The 15,323-nt window shown below is 40.6% G+C and overlaps 2 protein-coding genes across 2 annotated transcripts; one reads left to right on the plus strand and one right to left on the minus strand.

Annotated features, from left to right (window-relative positions):
- The first annotated feature begins 196 nt into the window (after window positions 1-196).
- LOC122656308 lies at window positions 197-2,467 on the plus strand. Its single transcript, XM_043850789.1, has one exon. The coding sequence runs from the start codon at window positions 509-511 to the stop codon at window positions 2,234-2,236; it is 1,728 nt and encodes a 575-aa protein (XP_043706724.1). The 5' UTR covers window positions 197-508; the 3' UTR covers window positions 2,237-2,467.
- A 4,051-nt stretch (window positions 2,468-6,518) lies between these two features.
- LOC122655654 (histone H3.2) lies at window positions 6,519-7,190 on the minus strand. Its single transcript, XM_043849912.1, has one exon. It carries the CDS (start codon window positions 7,154-7,156, stop codon window positions 6,746-6,748), a length of 411 nt encoding a protein of 136 aa, XP_043705847.1. The 5' UTR covers window positions 7,157-7,190; the 3' UTR covers window positions 6,519-6,745.
- Between the last annotated feature and the right edge of the window lie 8,133 nt (window positions 7,191-15,323).

Consider the following 15,323-nt stretch of genomic DNA (forward strand, 5'->3'; position numbering starts at 1 on the left):
GTATCAGAATTTAAACTGAAACAAGTATGAGACTTTTCTTATTTTCCTTTCCCTAATACCAATTTATCATATGTTTCTGGGACAATCTGAATTCCATGTACCCTTATGAGTTTTGATCACATTTGCAGTCTAAATTAGCTGAAGTTAACAGATTTTTCACCCACATTTGGGCTTATCAGAACTCAGAAACTCAAGGGTTTTTTTTTTTTTTTTTTTGCACTAATTTTTCTTTTCTCTTCTTTAAATTTTGATAACAATTTTTAGCTGTCTTGATTGAAAAATATTGACTTTCTGTACTACTATGGATTGGAAAGTGTGTTGGGAACTCTTGCAGTAAATGAAAATTTAGGGATTTTTACCATTTCCTGAACAAAATGATGAAATAGAGTTTGATTTATTTCTCAGGTTCTTGTTGTGATTGACATCCTAACCTAGACAACCTTTTGCAATTTGAAGCTAGGGTGTTCTATGATCAAGGACATCGAGAAGGCTCAACCTTGACCGGAGAATGGCTTCAACTGGTGATGAAAGAGGCATACAGGAAGGTGGAGAAGATTTAGGGTCTGGTGCTGTACCAAATAAAATCAAGTCTTCTGTTGCCCTTCTCGTTTCTACCTCTCAAAGGGACTTGATAGACCATGAAGACTCTCAAAAAGGTGCTTTGGATTTCTTAACAGCGGTTCCTAGTAGAGTCGGATTCCTGAAATTTGCTTCAGCTACTCTAGCATCTCCATCAACCAGGTTCCTGCAACTTGCTGAGGAAAGAGAAGAAATTTCACGTTCAGTTCATTCTTCAACAGAACTTGGTTTCCGGGAACGTTTAAATTTGATCTTAGTTCGGAAAATTGATTGGGTTTCTCTGTGGAAAATCTTCAAAAAATGGATCAGAGACCCAATGAACATTGCCGTATTTGTTTGGATTATCTGTGTTGCTATTTCGGGTGCAATCCTGTTCCTTGTCTTAACAGGAATGTTGAACCATGTCCTACCAACGAAATCCCAAAGAGATGCCTGGTTTGAAGTCAGTAATCAAATCATCAATGCTCTCTTTACTCTTATGTGTCTTTACCTACACCCAAAGCGATTTCACCACCTTGTGCTTTTATTTAGATGGAAGCGAGACGACATATATAGACTCAGAGAGACTTACTGCAAGAATGGCACTTACAAACCCCATGAATGGACCCACATGATGGTTGTCTTGGTTCTACTCCATGTGAACTGTTTTGCTCAGTATGCCTTGTGTGGCCTTAACTTGGGATACAAAAGGTCAGAACGACCAGCCATTGGAGTTGGTCTCTGCCTCGCTGTGGCAATTGCAGCACCCGCATTTGCTGGTGTATACTGCATTATAAGCCCCCTTGGGAAGGAGTATGAGTCTGAAATGGATGAGGAAGCACAGGATCATATGGTCGCTGTTGACACTCACAGTTCAAATCACCTAAGTGTGAATTCTTTTGAGAAGAGATTCTCATTAGCATCTAGACATGAGCAGAGGATTGCAGAAAACAGTCCTGAGTGGAGAGGAGGTTTATTTGATTATTGGGATGATATTTCTGTTGCTTATCTCACATTCTTCTGTAGTTTCTGTGTTTTTGGGTGGAATATGGAGAGACTTGGGTTTGGGAACATTTATGTTCACATTGTGACTTTTCTTCTGTTTTGTACTGCTCCCTTTTGGATTTTTGGTCTTGCTGCCATTAATATTAACGATGAGACTGTTAGGGAAGCATTGGGCATCACAGGGATTTTGCTTTGTGTATTTGGCTTGCTATATGGGGGCTTCTGGAGGATACAGATGAGGAAGAAATTCAATTTGCCTACTAATGACTTCTGCTGTCGTAACCCTACAGTGACTGATTTCGTAATGTGGCTTTTCTGTTATTCATGTGCTCTTGCTCAAGAAGTGCGGACGGCGAATTTGTATGATATTTTGGAAGATAAATTTTACAGAAAACAAATGGATGAGAGTAGCGAGAGGGTACTGTCTCCTTTGCCCCGTGAAAATGGATCAGTTCACTTGCAATCAAGCCCAAGTCCTCGACTTTGGAATGCCCCCAGCACATCCGAGCTGAGGATGCTAAACTCTCCAAGCCCTAGTAGAGTTTTCATAGGATATTATGATCTAGAGAAGCAGCTGCCCATGGTGGAGGAAGATTCAGTTCCAACAGGCAAGGACAACACCATGACACCACCATGTCCATCAGTGATACAAAGAGAAGATACACAGCCATGACCCTTTCAAAATGGCACTGTAAACTGCAAAAAGAATGATGGTGTATGGAGATCTATCTAATGAAGGAAAATTTTTTACTGAACACCTTTTTTCATACATGTTCTCTACTTCTTTCCCTTATTGGCTTTATTTTTTGTTCTCTATGTAACATCATTTTGTTTTTGTCAGAGATTGACCTTGGTTCCACTATAAGCTTCTTTAGGCTTTTTTATTAAACAATTCTTTACAGAAGTGCTTTTGTCTCAAAAGCTTTGTATAGTTACAATCAAAACTAGTTTTTTTTTTTCTGTTGATCAACTGTAGTTTCTTCTATATTTGGTCTGGAATGTCCCATATGTTTTAGGTGATCAACTTGTGCTTTTCAATCCCTGTGAATGATTGTGATAGTAGAGAAAAGAAGAGGAACAAAATACATCCTTCTATGAGGACTGCATTTTTCAGCTACGGTTATCAATTCAATCCTTATTGGCAAGAATGACACAAATTTTGTACACCAGTGGCCTTCGACAACAGCACTATAATAATCTTATCCTTGGAATTGTGCACATATCAATTGAACTTAGCCTTCAAACTGCTACAGTTGTGATAAGTTGTTAGCAACTGCCAGTTTGTGGATTGTTGCTTTGTTGTACAACTTCTAATTATAGCCCAGTGACTGCCCAGAAGAATATAAGAAAATCAGTATATACTAAAATATATTATTTAATTTTGTAAGAGAAGATTTGGTGTGGCTGTCTTTATTACATAAACATTCTTATAATTAGTTGCAGTACTAAAATAGATTGTTTAATTTTGTAAGAGAAGATTTGATGTGCAATTGTGCATTATGATTGTCTGATTCGAAAGAAATAAATAAATGAAGCTTTATGGACTGATAAAACTTGGTTTAAACTGGGGAAGAACAGCCCCTGAGAACCATTCTGCGTTTGACCCGCAGGATCATAAACTAGGTTGAACTGTAGGAATTTTTTATTCCTAATTAGTTGTCCCATTAGACCGTTTCCATTAATGGACTCAAGAGATTTGATTTATTGCTTTATCACCACACCATACTTGGATTCATTGAGATATACTCATTCTATTTCAGTAAGGTTGTAATTTGGACAAATCCTATTGATTGGATTGTAATATGGGAGAGATCCCATTGACTGCTTGGCCTACCTTAATGGGAGGTTGGCATTATATCAATTAAAGGAGACTAGGTCCCCCCCCCTTGTATACACGTACAATTCTCACCCATTTTGAGAAGTGCATTGAGAAAAATACTAAGGGGAGAAACACTAGTCCTCCATTACCGATTCTTGTCATTTTTTGTTGGTATTTGTCGACTTGCAAACATGCGTGAAGGTGGCTGGATCAAGCACTGCTGGAGAACCAATGTCGACAATGAACGGTATGTTATCAATCTCCCCTTTTATTAAGATGATTCATTTATGTATTGGTTAGATCATATATGTAGGATTATTATTGTTAAAATTCCTACAATAATGGCATCAGAGACTGTGTTTGCCGATATATATTCTTGAATCACAATTCTTTGTATTGATAATGGTTCAATACGTTTAAATTATTTGAAGATTTTCTTATAATTAAGAATCCACTACTTGAACTACATTATTCAGTGTCTTCTTTATGATTTCTGCACCGATTGAGCCCCTTCACATAATGGTGAATATTTTCTGTTATAATAAAAGAGGGCAGCCAAGGCCACCATTATTGGCAGCTAAGGCTGCCAAGTATCGGACAGCAGGAAGTCCTCACAAGGGCATGCAACCTGTGGCAGCAAGACCACCATGGTGGTAGTGGCCGCCCAGTCCTCTGGTGGCTGGCAGTTTTTTTTTTTAATTAAAAAAAAAAAAAAAAGGTAAAGATTAAGCAATCAAGGCTGCTATTACCATGAATGTATAAGTTCTCTATTTTCTAGCTTCAAAATACCTTCTTGACCTATAATCTATTCTGAGAATGCATACCATACAACCTCCTAAATTGAACAGACTCCAGAATTGTGGAAATGTTAACCTTTTCTTCCAAATTTCATTTTCTAGGGTTTTGGCGATTCTCTATCGATAGTCAGTCTAATAGTAGTGTGAAAATCTGATTACAGAATACTTTCATGTGTGATTTTGCATTGAATTAATCTAAGAATATATAAGGTTACAGAGATAGAATCCCATTCATAATGGGATCAGATGTGAGAAGAGTTACACTTTGAGAAGGAAACAAGAGAGAAAAAAATAGGGTGTCGTGCACGACTTGGGTACCCGACCTCAAGGTAGAGCGTGAATACCATCAACGCTCAACTTGGAAATTAAAAACTGAAAGGTATCTCAACCGAGAGGTTTGGTCAAAACATCTACAAGTTGCATGTGTGAGGGGACATGAGAGGTAGAGATGCATCCGGATTGAATGCGTTCACAGACAACATGGCAATCAATCTCAATGTGCTTCGTGCACTCATGATAGATTGGATTAGCTGCAATATGAAAGGCAGCCTGACTATCGCAATAAAAGCGCATAGGAGATGGATGAGGCACGCCAAGGTCGAGAAGTAAAGTACATAACCAAACCAACTCACAGGTAGCAGCAGCCATGGAATGGTATTCGGCTTCAGCAGAGGAGCGGGAGACTATTGGTTGCTTCTTGGATTTCCAAGACAAGGGGTTGTTCCCTAAGAAAGTGACATAGCCACGCAGGCAGCCCAGTCAAAGTCACAAAATGCAGCAAGTTGTAGAGAACTTAATCCTGAAAGGAGAATGCCAATGCCTGAGGAAGACTTCAAATAACGGAGAATTCGAAGAGCAGCATCCATATGGGTTTGGCACAGTGTGTGCATGAACTGACTGAGATTGTTGACGGATAGGAAATGTCTGGTCGGGTAATAATCAAGTAGATAAGGCGACTAATGAGGCACTGAGAAGGAGAAGGATCAACCAAAACGTCACCTGTGTCTGCACATAACCGAATATTCTATTCCATAGGAAAACTGACTGGTTTGACGCCAAGGAGACTAGAATCAGATAAAATGTCCAATGTGTACTTCCGTTGATTGAGAAAGATACCAATTGAGTTGTGGGCAACCTCAATGCCTAGAAAATACTTGAGGCGGCCAAGATCCTTGAGGCGAAAACGATCATGTAAAAAGGTTATGAGAGCCTGAATTGCCTGTGGATCAGACCCAACGACAATGAGATCATCGACATAAACCAAGACTGTTGTGTAGGTAGTGGTCGAAGCTTTAACGAACAAGGAATAATCCGCCTTAGATTGGTGGTAACCGACATCAAGGAGGGACCGAGTCAAGGTCGAAAACCAATTTCGGGAAGCCTGTTGGAGACCGTACAAGGACTTCTGAAGTTTACAAAAACGAGTCTCCCCCTGCTTCGCATACTCGGGGGACGACACATGTAGACTTCTTCGTGAAGGTCACCATGAAGAAAAGCGTTATTGACATCCAATTGATGAAAATGCCAACCACGTACAGTAGCAACAGCAAGGAGGCTACAAACAGTAACTAATTTGGCAACAGAAGCAAAAGTATCGGTATAATCAAGACCTTCCTGTTGGGTATAACCTTTGACACCTAAGCGGGCCTTGTAACATTCAATACTGCCATCAGCATGGCACTTAATCTTGTAGATCCATTTACAGCCGATGGATTTCTTGCCTACAAGAAGAGATTGAAGGGACCAAGTCTGATTCAATTCAAGGGCATGGATCTCAACCTCCATGGCTGTACGCCAGTGGGGGTGTTTGCATGCCTCAATATAGGAACAGGGTTCATGGTTAGTAGATAATGCAATAATAAAAGCAAAATGAGAAAGGGAGAAATTTGCATATGAAAGTGAGTGATGAAGGGGGTAGGGCATGGTACCTGGTGGAAGAAGCGTGATGAGGCAGGGAACCAATGCGGATGCTGTAGTGCAATCATAGTCGTTGAGACGGACAGGGGTGGTACAAGGACGAGTAGAACGTCGTGGAGAGAGTAGAAAGCTGATGAAACTAACATCTTGTATCTATACCTTCAAGACTTTTGAATGAAAACCTCAAAAAATCAAAGATACGTTGAAATATTTGTTCTTGATTCATTTTCTATGGTTGGGTTTTGGCCGATTCCTGACTGATTCTGATTCGAACAATGAAGCCAGTTGTCTGATTATGGATTAAGGCAAAGAAATGTTAATTGCTTACAAATACATTAACATTTCCCATCTCCAAACTTGGAAGAAAACAAGTACCAGCAAATTAGATCCATCGAACAGTTAAACAATGCATAAAGAGTGTGAGAAACAATCTTCAAATATTTATTTCTCAAGGATTTGCTGCAAATCTAAGACTAAACATTTTGATTGTTAATAATTCGCACTTACAAATGCACCACAATTCCCACATCCAAAACTTAGTAGGCAAGAAACCCAGAACCAACCTTTTCAACATCTAAGATCCAAAAATTTACATCACCTATGTAAGACCAAGAAGAAACAGACAATGAGAAGCAACAATTAACCACCACTAAGCCCTCTCACCACGGATCCTACGAGCAAGCTGGATATCTTTAGGCATAATAGTGACTCTCTTGGCATGTATGGCACAAAGATTAGTATCCTCAAAGAGACCCACAAGATAAGCCTCAGCAGCCTCTTGTAGAGCAGATACGGCACTGCTCTGGAATCGGAGATCGGTCTTGAAGTCCTGAGCAATCTCACGAACAAGACGCTGGAAGGGAAGCTTTCGGATTAGCAGTTCTGTGCTCTTCTGATACTTTCTGATCTCTCGAAGAGCCACTGTTCCAGGCCTGAATCGGTGGGGTTTCTTCACACCTCCGGTTGCCGGAGCGGACTTCCGAGCTGCCTTGGTTGCAAGTTGCTTGCGAGGAGCCTTTCCTCCTGTAGACTTTCTTGCTGTTTGCTTTGTTCTAGCCATTTCTATCTCCAACGGGAAGCAGAAGCAGACACAGACAAGATGCGAAGAGAGAGGAAGAGTGGCTTGTGATTTTTGGTGGGAGGCGGGAAGGGTTATGTAGATTTTGAGTTTTTGATGGAAGAGTCTTTTGCCGTTCGATTTATACGGTTATGGACGGATGAGATTATCTGTAATCGAGTGACACGGATCGTTGTCCGTGTTTTTTTGGTAAAAGTTTTGCTTCTTTCTCTTCTGTCTAGTTTGTGGAAACTAGTAGGATTGCAGACTGAGGGACCTTCCGATTGGAATCTTTGTTTTGAAGAGTGAGTGTACCGCTGTATCAAGAAGTGTGACGTAGGAGTATCTCCGTAGTATGATGCGTATTCCTATCCAATGGTGTATGCGTAAGGTATGCAATAGTACATTTAATTCTTTATAAAAAAATAAAAAATAAAAAGTACATTTTTGTTCATTCTCACAAAAAAAAATTTTAAATTCATCCTCTGAAGAAAAAGGATACAGATCTAAGACCAGATTTGGTATGATTTCTAATTCAATTTCAGATTGATTTCATGAAATAATCAACAAATAGATTTTTGGTCAAGAAATTGAAATTGTTTTAATTGTATCAATATGAAATATTTCAGAATAAAATATCTATTTGATAGTTCAAATTTTTAGGATGGATTCTCTATATTTCTTTGGGAAGGGTGGTGGTGGTGGTGGCAGTGGCAGTGGCGGTGGTGGCAGCGGTAACAATGGGTTGGTGGTGAAACCATTAGGAGAAGAAGGGTGGTGTTTTATTTTTAGCATGAAAGTACTACTTTACTCATAAAAAAACCATGTGCTCATTAAAGAGCAAGAGTGAAATAAAAAAAGTTAGACTTACAACATTAAAATTTCCATTGATGAAATATATTGTGTTTCTCATTAAATTACTTGTACACCTCCTATACTATGGTCCAGTTGTTTGACACCCCCAAAGATTGAAACTATTACTTGAGGCCCCCTTGCATTTTAAGATTTCTTACAATTAGCCTCTGTTCGTTAATCAGTCAACGTTTAGCGCTGAAGTCATGGGTTAGAAAAATCCTAAATGCCCAAACTATCCAAGGGTAGTGAGAATTGACCCTTCTTGGCCATAGTATTTTTTTTTTTTCCGATCAGACCCTTTAGCCATAGTAGAAGGGAAGATGTCTTCCATTTCATTGTTGAACAAACCTCCACAGTCCACTCCATTTGTTGTTGCTGTGGCGATTTGTAAATGCCGGAGAAAAATGAAGCAAACAACTTAGGAACATCCTTCCATGGCCATAAAAAAACCCAACCATTCTTACTTGCTTTCTGATTTTTTTTTTCCTCCGGAGAAAGAGGGGTCGGAGGAGCGCGATTGGAGAAACCAAAATGAAAACACTAACTGAATTTTTTTGCTTCAATGGTTAGAATAGATAAGTATAAAGAATTTTCAAATTTGTACAAAATCACGCTTTAAAAAAAAAATTCCTTGGGCAGCCTTGGCTGTCATTATCGTGAGCCCATAAAAGGGCTGCCTAGTGGTGGTGGTTGTAAGGACCACAACAAAGTTTATGGCTGGATCTCTCTCTCACTCTCTGTTGGGACTTGTTTCACGATGATTGACACGTCATCAGGTAGGATGACATGGATTGACCATGTCAAAGTCGGTTGAAGGAATATCTCCAATAGGGTAACGTCCCCTATTCCCAAGGAGAAAGGGATAAGGGCCACTACCTCCATAATAGCGTGGGCTAAGGGGGGGTGATCAAGGAATGTCATAATGATGGGCCACGTGGTAAGCAGAAAAATAGGGCATGAAGGTCACTATGGGAGAAGGCAGCCGCCACTACCAAAAGACTGGAAGTTGCTATAAAGGCCCAAGGACTGTTGCGCAGAAGCACACAGACAATACAACATACAACTTTTGGCATTTATTCTTGTTTTAGTACTTGTTAGCTTTCCATTTTCGTTTTTGTCTTTATTTGGGGAGTATAGTTACTGCCAGCGGATCAGCCATTGGGAGGAAGGATCATGGATTCATCCATCTCCAACGGTTTGGTATGATCTGTCATTGATTTGTATATTTTCCATTGTTTAATTAGTTATTCAATTCTGTGTTTGTCTTTGTGCACCACATAGATTCTTATTATTCCTTTTTGTATGCTTTTGGTGAATCCCATTGAGGCCGTTACCTTCAAAGTCTAACCCAAAGGTCCTTAGAATTAACTCAGGCACGAGGAAACCCTACATTCCCTGGTTGAAAGTCAGATAGGCAACAGCCCCAGCCCATTTGAGCCTGCGTCAAAGGTTCTAGTACGCCCTGCACTCATTCTATCCCGCGCCATTTTGTGAGAATGTTGGACATCTTCACCACCAACACTCTCTTCTCCATCAGCCTGCACATAAAATTAAAAAAAATAAAACTGGCAGCCAAAGCTCACCATGATCGGCAGTCATGGCTGCTGTTTCAAGCACCATAGAAGGTGCCATGTATGATGTAGCCCACAAAGGCTGTGTAGCCATGACCACAAGTGGTCGCAAAGAACCTGCTCTATACGCGAGGGGGGTGTGTTCACAGCCAACTACGCAATAGGGGCAGCGGGGTCTCAAATTTAAGTTTTTTTTTACCTGAATTGGTCATGAAAGAAGGGGTTTATTAGGGTTTGAAATATTATTCAATCAAAAAGAGACAACATGTTTACACCCTATTTTCGGTCTATTTCGGTTAATAGAGAAATAGACCGAAATCTACTTCAGTCAAGACTATTAGTGACCAGAAAACAGTCAATGACTGAAAACAATTAGAAAACAGTTAGTGACCGAAAACGGTTAGAAACCGGTCAAGGACCGAAAACAGTTAGAAAATGGTCAGTGATCGAAAATGGTCAGTGACCGGCGAACGGTCAACAAGGTGCTTACAACCAACTCTCAAAGAAATGGGTAGTTATGAAACTACATGGTAACTACAGAAAACCACCTAAACTACCAAAGATGCCTATAAAAAGGAAAATTCAAAACAAAAGATGGGATCCACAAATCAATCAAACAAATCTTTATCTTTTATCTTTTCTTTTCATTTTTAGGAGTAGTGTAATGTAGATTTTTTTATCCTACAATATGTCTTTTGGCTTGCTTCAAAAGACATCTATTATCATCAAGTTGCAAGCTTCACAGTTTGTGATTGGGAGAGTTATGAAAACTTCAACAAATTCATTTTTATGTTGTTAGCAATTTAGTCGTAGAGTAGTGGTAATGTAATTACCAAGTTGTAAGTCTCATCAGTTTCAGATTTGGCAGAGTTGTAATGACTTCAACAAAGACGTTCTGTAAAATAAGCAATTTGATTCCTTCTACTTCTTCTTGGCATTGCAATCTTTGCATTTTTTAAAAGTCCTTGGATTACCAAAGCACTGGTAGAATCCATCGTCACTTGAAAACAAAAACCAGAATAGTTTCCACATCCAACAACGGTCTCCTAACCGAAAAAATTTGGGGGAAACAATTTGGCACGTCCAGTGGGACACCAGCCAGAATTGAATCTTATTGCCAAGAAGAAGAAATATCGATGAAGGGAATCCAATCCTGAATCAGGCATAGAAATGGTGCTCAGCCAGGAGCAAATCCCATTGTAAATGAGCACCAAGAAGCCGTAACCCATCGCCAAGGGGCACGGTTCACATACTAGCCTTGCCGCTGGTGTTTTGGATGACCGACAGCCTATTTTTTCCAGCCAATAACCAAACCCTTGTTGGCCATCACCAACCAAGGGCAATGCAGGTGCTTCAATTAGGGGCAAATCCTGTAAAACATATTGTAAGTACCTCGGTCCCCGTTGACGGGGTTTCCTCAGCCTTATTGGCGACAGACTATCTGTCTGAGTTTATGAGGGTATCATTTTGATACATTATCATGGGATAAGGGCCATACTTCATAAAAATATTAAAATAAAATGAGGAGTTGCCACCTAGGGTTAGGGCCTAGGACCCGATGGGTGTAGCCCTATCCGTTATGAACAGAAATGGGCTACAAAATTCCATATGGTCTGGTCAGATATTCGGGTAATGGGTCAGGTTACAAGCATGGGAAGGTGTTAGGCACCTATCTTGCCTAGCAAAACCCGGTCTTTCTATTATAGATGCTAAAAGGGCGAATATTCTCTCTTTCTATGACAATGAGGCTACATAATGTATATTATACCTATATTTACAATATATATATTAAAACGGGAAAACACAAAAGACTACGTTGTAATGACAAAAATGCAATGATAATATCTTCATAGGGGTATACCTCAGATCTTGATGATCCCCTAGCTCAAGGGAAGACAGATGAATGGACCAACACCGGTTCTTCAAACAGGGTAACAGCTCTTTAGATGTGTCTTTCGTTATCTGTAAATAGACAGAATAACGGCTATAAAAAGGAAGTTTTGTTACCTGTAAGCGGACAAAATAACGGCTATAAAAAGGGACTTTCGTTATCTGTATACAGACGGAATAACGACTTGATCGGGATGGGATCGCTCTTCGGATGTGTGGGTAATCAACGGATCTACCCACAACTCGAGTGGGTAATCGATGGATCTACCCACAATTCAAGTGGGTAATCGATGGATCTACCCACAACTCAGAACACCGCTAAAAAATTGCTCACAAAGGCCTGAAAGAGGGGAAGAATCGAGCTGGGAGGGTCTCCCTAAGCTTGGGATTGCTTCAAATGAGGGGAGGGGGACCCTCCTATTTATAGGGGGTGTCCCATTTTCACGGCGCCGGGTAAGTTGTCCACAGCGCCATGGAGAACCTCCACGGCGCTATAGGGGACTTTTCCACGGCGCCGTGGATGACATCATCCCACTGATGTCATAACACTCCGCAACGGCGTGGCTCCGTACACCACTGCTGTGGGAGGCCTCCACGGGGCCGTGGACAATGTGGTCCCCCTCTTCCTACTTTTTAAGCCTTAAATGGGCTTTCTTGGGGTTTTGGATGTGTTTGGGCCCATGGGCCCTATCTTTTTGGTCTTAGGAAAGGGAAAGGGGTGTGATGTCCATTGTCTGTATCCCATCGTCATCATCTCCAGGGGGGTGACAAAATTCAGTGTCTACAGTTTGCCCCTCTTTGGCTGAGGCCTGTGCCAACAGCCGAAGGGTAAAGACAAAAGGCCAACTAACTTTGTCACCAAGAGCATGTACTGCTGACGCTTTGCTCAAAGGCGGCAGAGTTGCCAAAATAGGCGGTTAATCACGATGAAATCCTTCGATAAACCTCAAAAGAAAACTCGGGAAAGCAAATCTTTATGTGAGGGTAATATGGTGTCACTCAACAGGCGGTTAATCGCGATGAAATCTTCCGATAAACCTCGAAAGAAAAAATTCGGGAATAACCAAATCTTCATGACAACATCGATCACTCGGTAACTCGAAGTAATTTCATTCCTCACTCTTTTATCGGGTGACCCATCCGGTCATACGTCTGAGGGTAACCATCTTCATTTGGTTTTTCTAAACTCTTTTATCGGGTGACCCACTCGGTAACAGTCTTCATTTGGTTTTTCCAAACTCTTTTATCGGGTGACCCATTCGGTAACAATCTTCATTTGGTTTTTCCAAATAGTCTTCATTTGGTTTTTTCAAATGGTCTTCCTTTGGTTTTTCCAAACTCTTTTATTGGGTGACCCACTTGGTAACGGTCTTCATTTGGTTTTTCCAAACTCTCTTCATTTGGTTATCTTCTATTAAGTGACTTTCCGGTCCTGAGAGTAACAGGCGACCCGAATGGTCATAAATCAAAGACTCTGATAGTCAGGAATCTCTTGTTAAATTTTGAGGAATTATTCGTTAAATCTTGACATGTGTAATGATGAGATAGCATTGCGACCATGAGCGTAACGATGTGATGGCATCGCGACCATTTGCATAACGATGAGATGGCATTGCGACCATGAGTGTAACGATGAGAATCTTGTTTAGGGTTCCTTAGGGCAGCACAAGGTTTTTCCCTAGACTTTTAGGGCATATTGGGGTTTTTCCCTTTGACTTTCAGGGCATCTTGGGGTTTTTCCCCTAGACTTTTAGGGCATATTGGGGTTTTTCCCCTTGGCATTCAAGGTATCTTGGGGTTTTTCCCCTTGACTTTCTTGAAAACATTTTTTCTTTTCAGGGCCTTCTTTTGAAAACATTTTCCCCTTGGGGTATTTCTTGAAAACATTTTTCCCTTTTAGGGCCTATTTTGAAAATATTTTTCCTTTCAGGGCCTTTCGTGAAAATATTTTTCCTTTAGGTTAGTTTTTTTTTTTTTTTTTTCTCACGGCGCCGTGTGGGCTCCACAGTACCGTGGTAATCCTCCACGGTGCCGTGGAAGTTTCCATGGCGCCGTGGCTCCAGCCATCTTTGCCTATTTATAAGTGGGGTCCCCCCCTTATATCTCTTATCCAGTTTTGTTTCCAAACTCTGCAGTTTTTTCTATTTTATGACTTTTGAGTGAGATGGCCTTTCGCAGGCGTCCTCGTCAGTCTTCACACGGTCCTCTCTTGGGCACGACCGATGCGGACGATCGGGTGGGCTGGTACCCATCCGGGGCGACACTGAAGGACACTTCTCGGCACATCTACTACGCCATTTGGGGACAGTCGCAGGAGGTAAGCATACTTACGTTATCTTTTTCGTTGATTAATGCCATCGTAGGATTTATTTATTAATTACTGTCATGATCGTCCTAAGGCACGTGATTCGAGGCAAGGGCCCAAATACCGTAATTTAGGCATTTCTAGGCACATAAACAGATGCGAAACCAACTTAGGCATTTTTAAGCCCATGAATGTAGGCAAAGTCGTATGATACCAAACCGGGCATCTTCTGGCACACAACTCGAGGCGAAACTCTAAAACACCAACTTAGGTATTTTAGGCATGCAAACCAAGGTAAAGCTGTTAGATACCAAACCGGGTATCTTTTGGCATGTAAATCGAGGCAAAACCCTACAACACCAACTTAGGCATTTTTAGGCACGCAAATCAAGGCAAAACTTTAAAACACCAATTTGGGTTTTTTTTAGGCATGCAAACCGAGGTAAAACTATTGTATACCAGATTGGGTATCTTTTAACATGTAAATCAAGGTGAAAACCTACAACACCTACTTAGGTTTTTTTAGGCACGCAAATCAAGACGAGGCTGTCAGATACCAAACCTGGTATCTTTGGGCACATAAATTGAGGCGAAACCCTACAACACCAATTTAGGCATTTTTTAGCATGCAAATCAAGACAAAGCCGCCAGATATCAAACCGGATATCTTTTGGCACATACATCGAGGCAAAACTTTAAAACACCAACTTAGGTACTTTAAGCATGCAAATCGAGGTAAAGCTGTTGGATATCAAACCGGGTATCTTTTGGCACATAAATCGAGGTGAAACCCTACAACACCAATTTAGGCATTTTTAGGCACGCAAATCAAGACAAAACTATCAAACACCAAATCATGTATCTTTTGGCACGTAAATCGAGGCAAAACTCTAAAACATCAGCTTAGGTATTTTAGGCACACAAACCGAGGTAAATCCATCGGATACCAAATCGAGTATCTTTTGGCACATAAATCGAGGTAGAACCCTACAACACCAACCTAGGCATTTTAGGCACACAAATCAAGACAAAGCCGTCAGATATCAAATGGGTATCTTTTGGCCTGCAAATCAAGGCAAAACTCTAAAACACCAACTTAGGTATTTAGGCACGCAAACCAAGGTAAAGTCGATGGATACCAAATCGAATATCTTTTGGCACATAAATCGAGGTGAAACCCTACAACACCAACTTAGGTATTTTTAGGCATGCAAATTAAGACAAAGACATTGGATACCAAATTGGGTATCTTTTGGCACATAAATCAAGGCGAAACTCTAAAACACCAACTTATGTATTTTTAGGCATGCAAACTGAGGTAAAGCCATCGGATATCAACCAGGTATCTTTTGGCACGTAAATTGAGGCAAAACCCTACAACATCAACTTAGGTATTTTTAGACACGTAAATCAAGATGAAGCCATTAGATACCAAATCGGGTATCTTTTGGCACACAAATCGAGGCAAAACCCTACAACATCAACTTAGGTATTTTTAGGCATGTAAATCAAGATGAAGCCGTCAGATACCAAACTGGATATCTTTCAG

The sequence above is a fragment of the Telopea speciosissima genome, chromosome 3 (genome assembly GCF_018873765.1).
Source record: "Telopea speciosissima isolate NSW1024214 ecotype Mountain lineage chromosome 3, Tspe_v1, whole genome shotgun sequence".
Taxonomy (NCBI): Eukaryota; Viridiplantae; Streptophyta; class Magnoliopsida; order Proteales; family Proteaceae; genus Telopea; species Telopea speciosissima.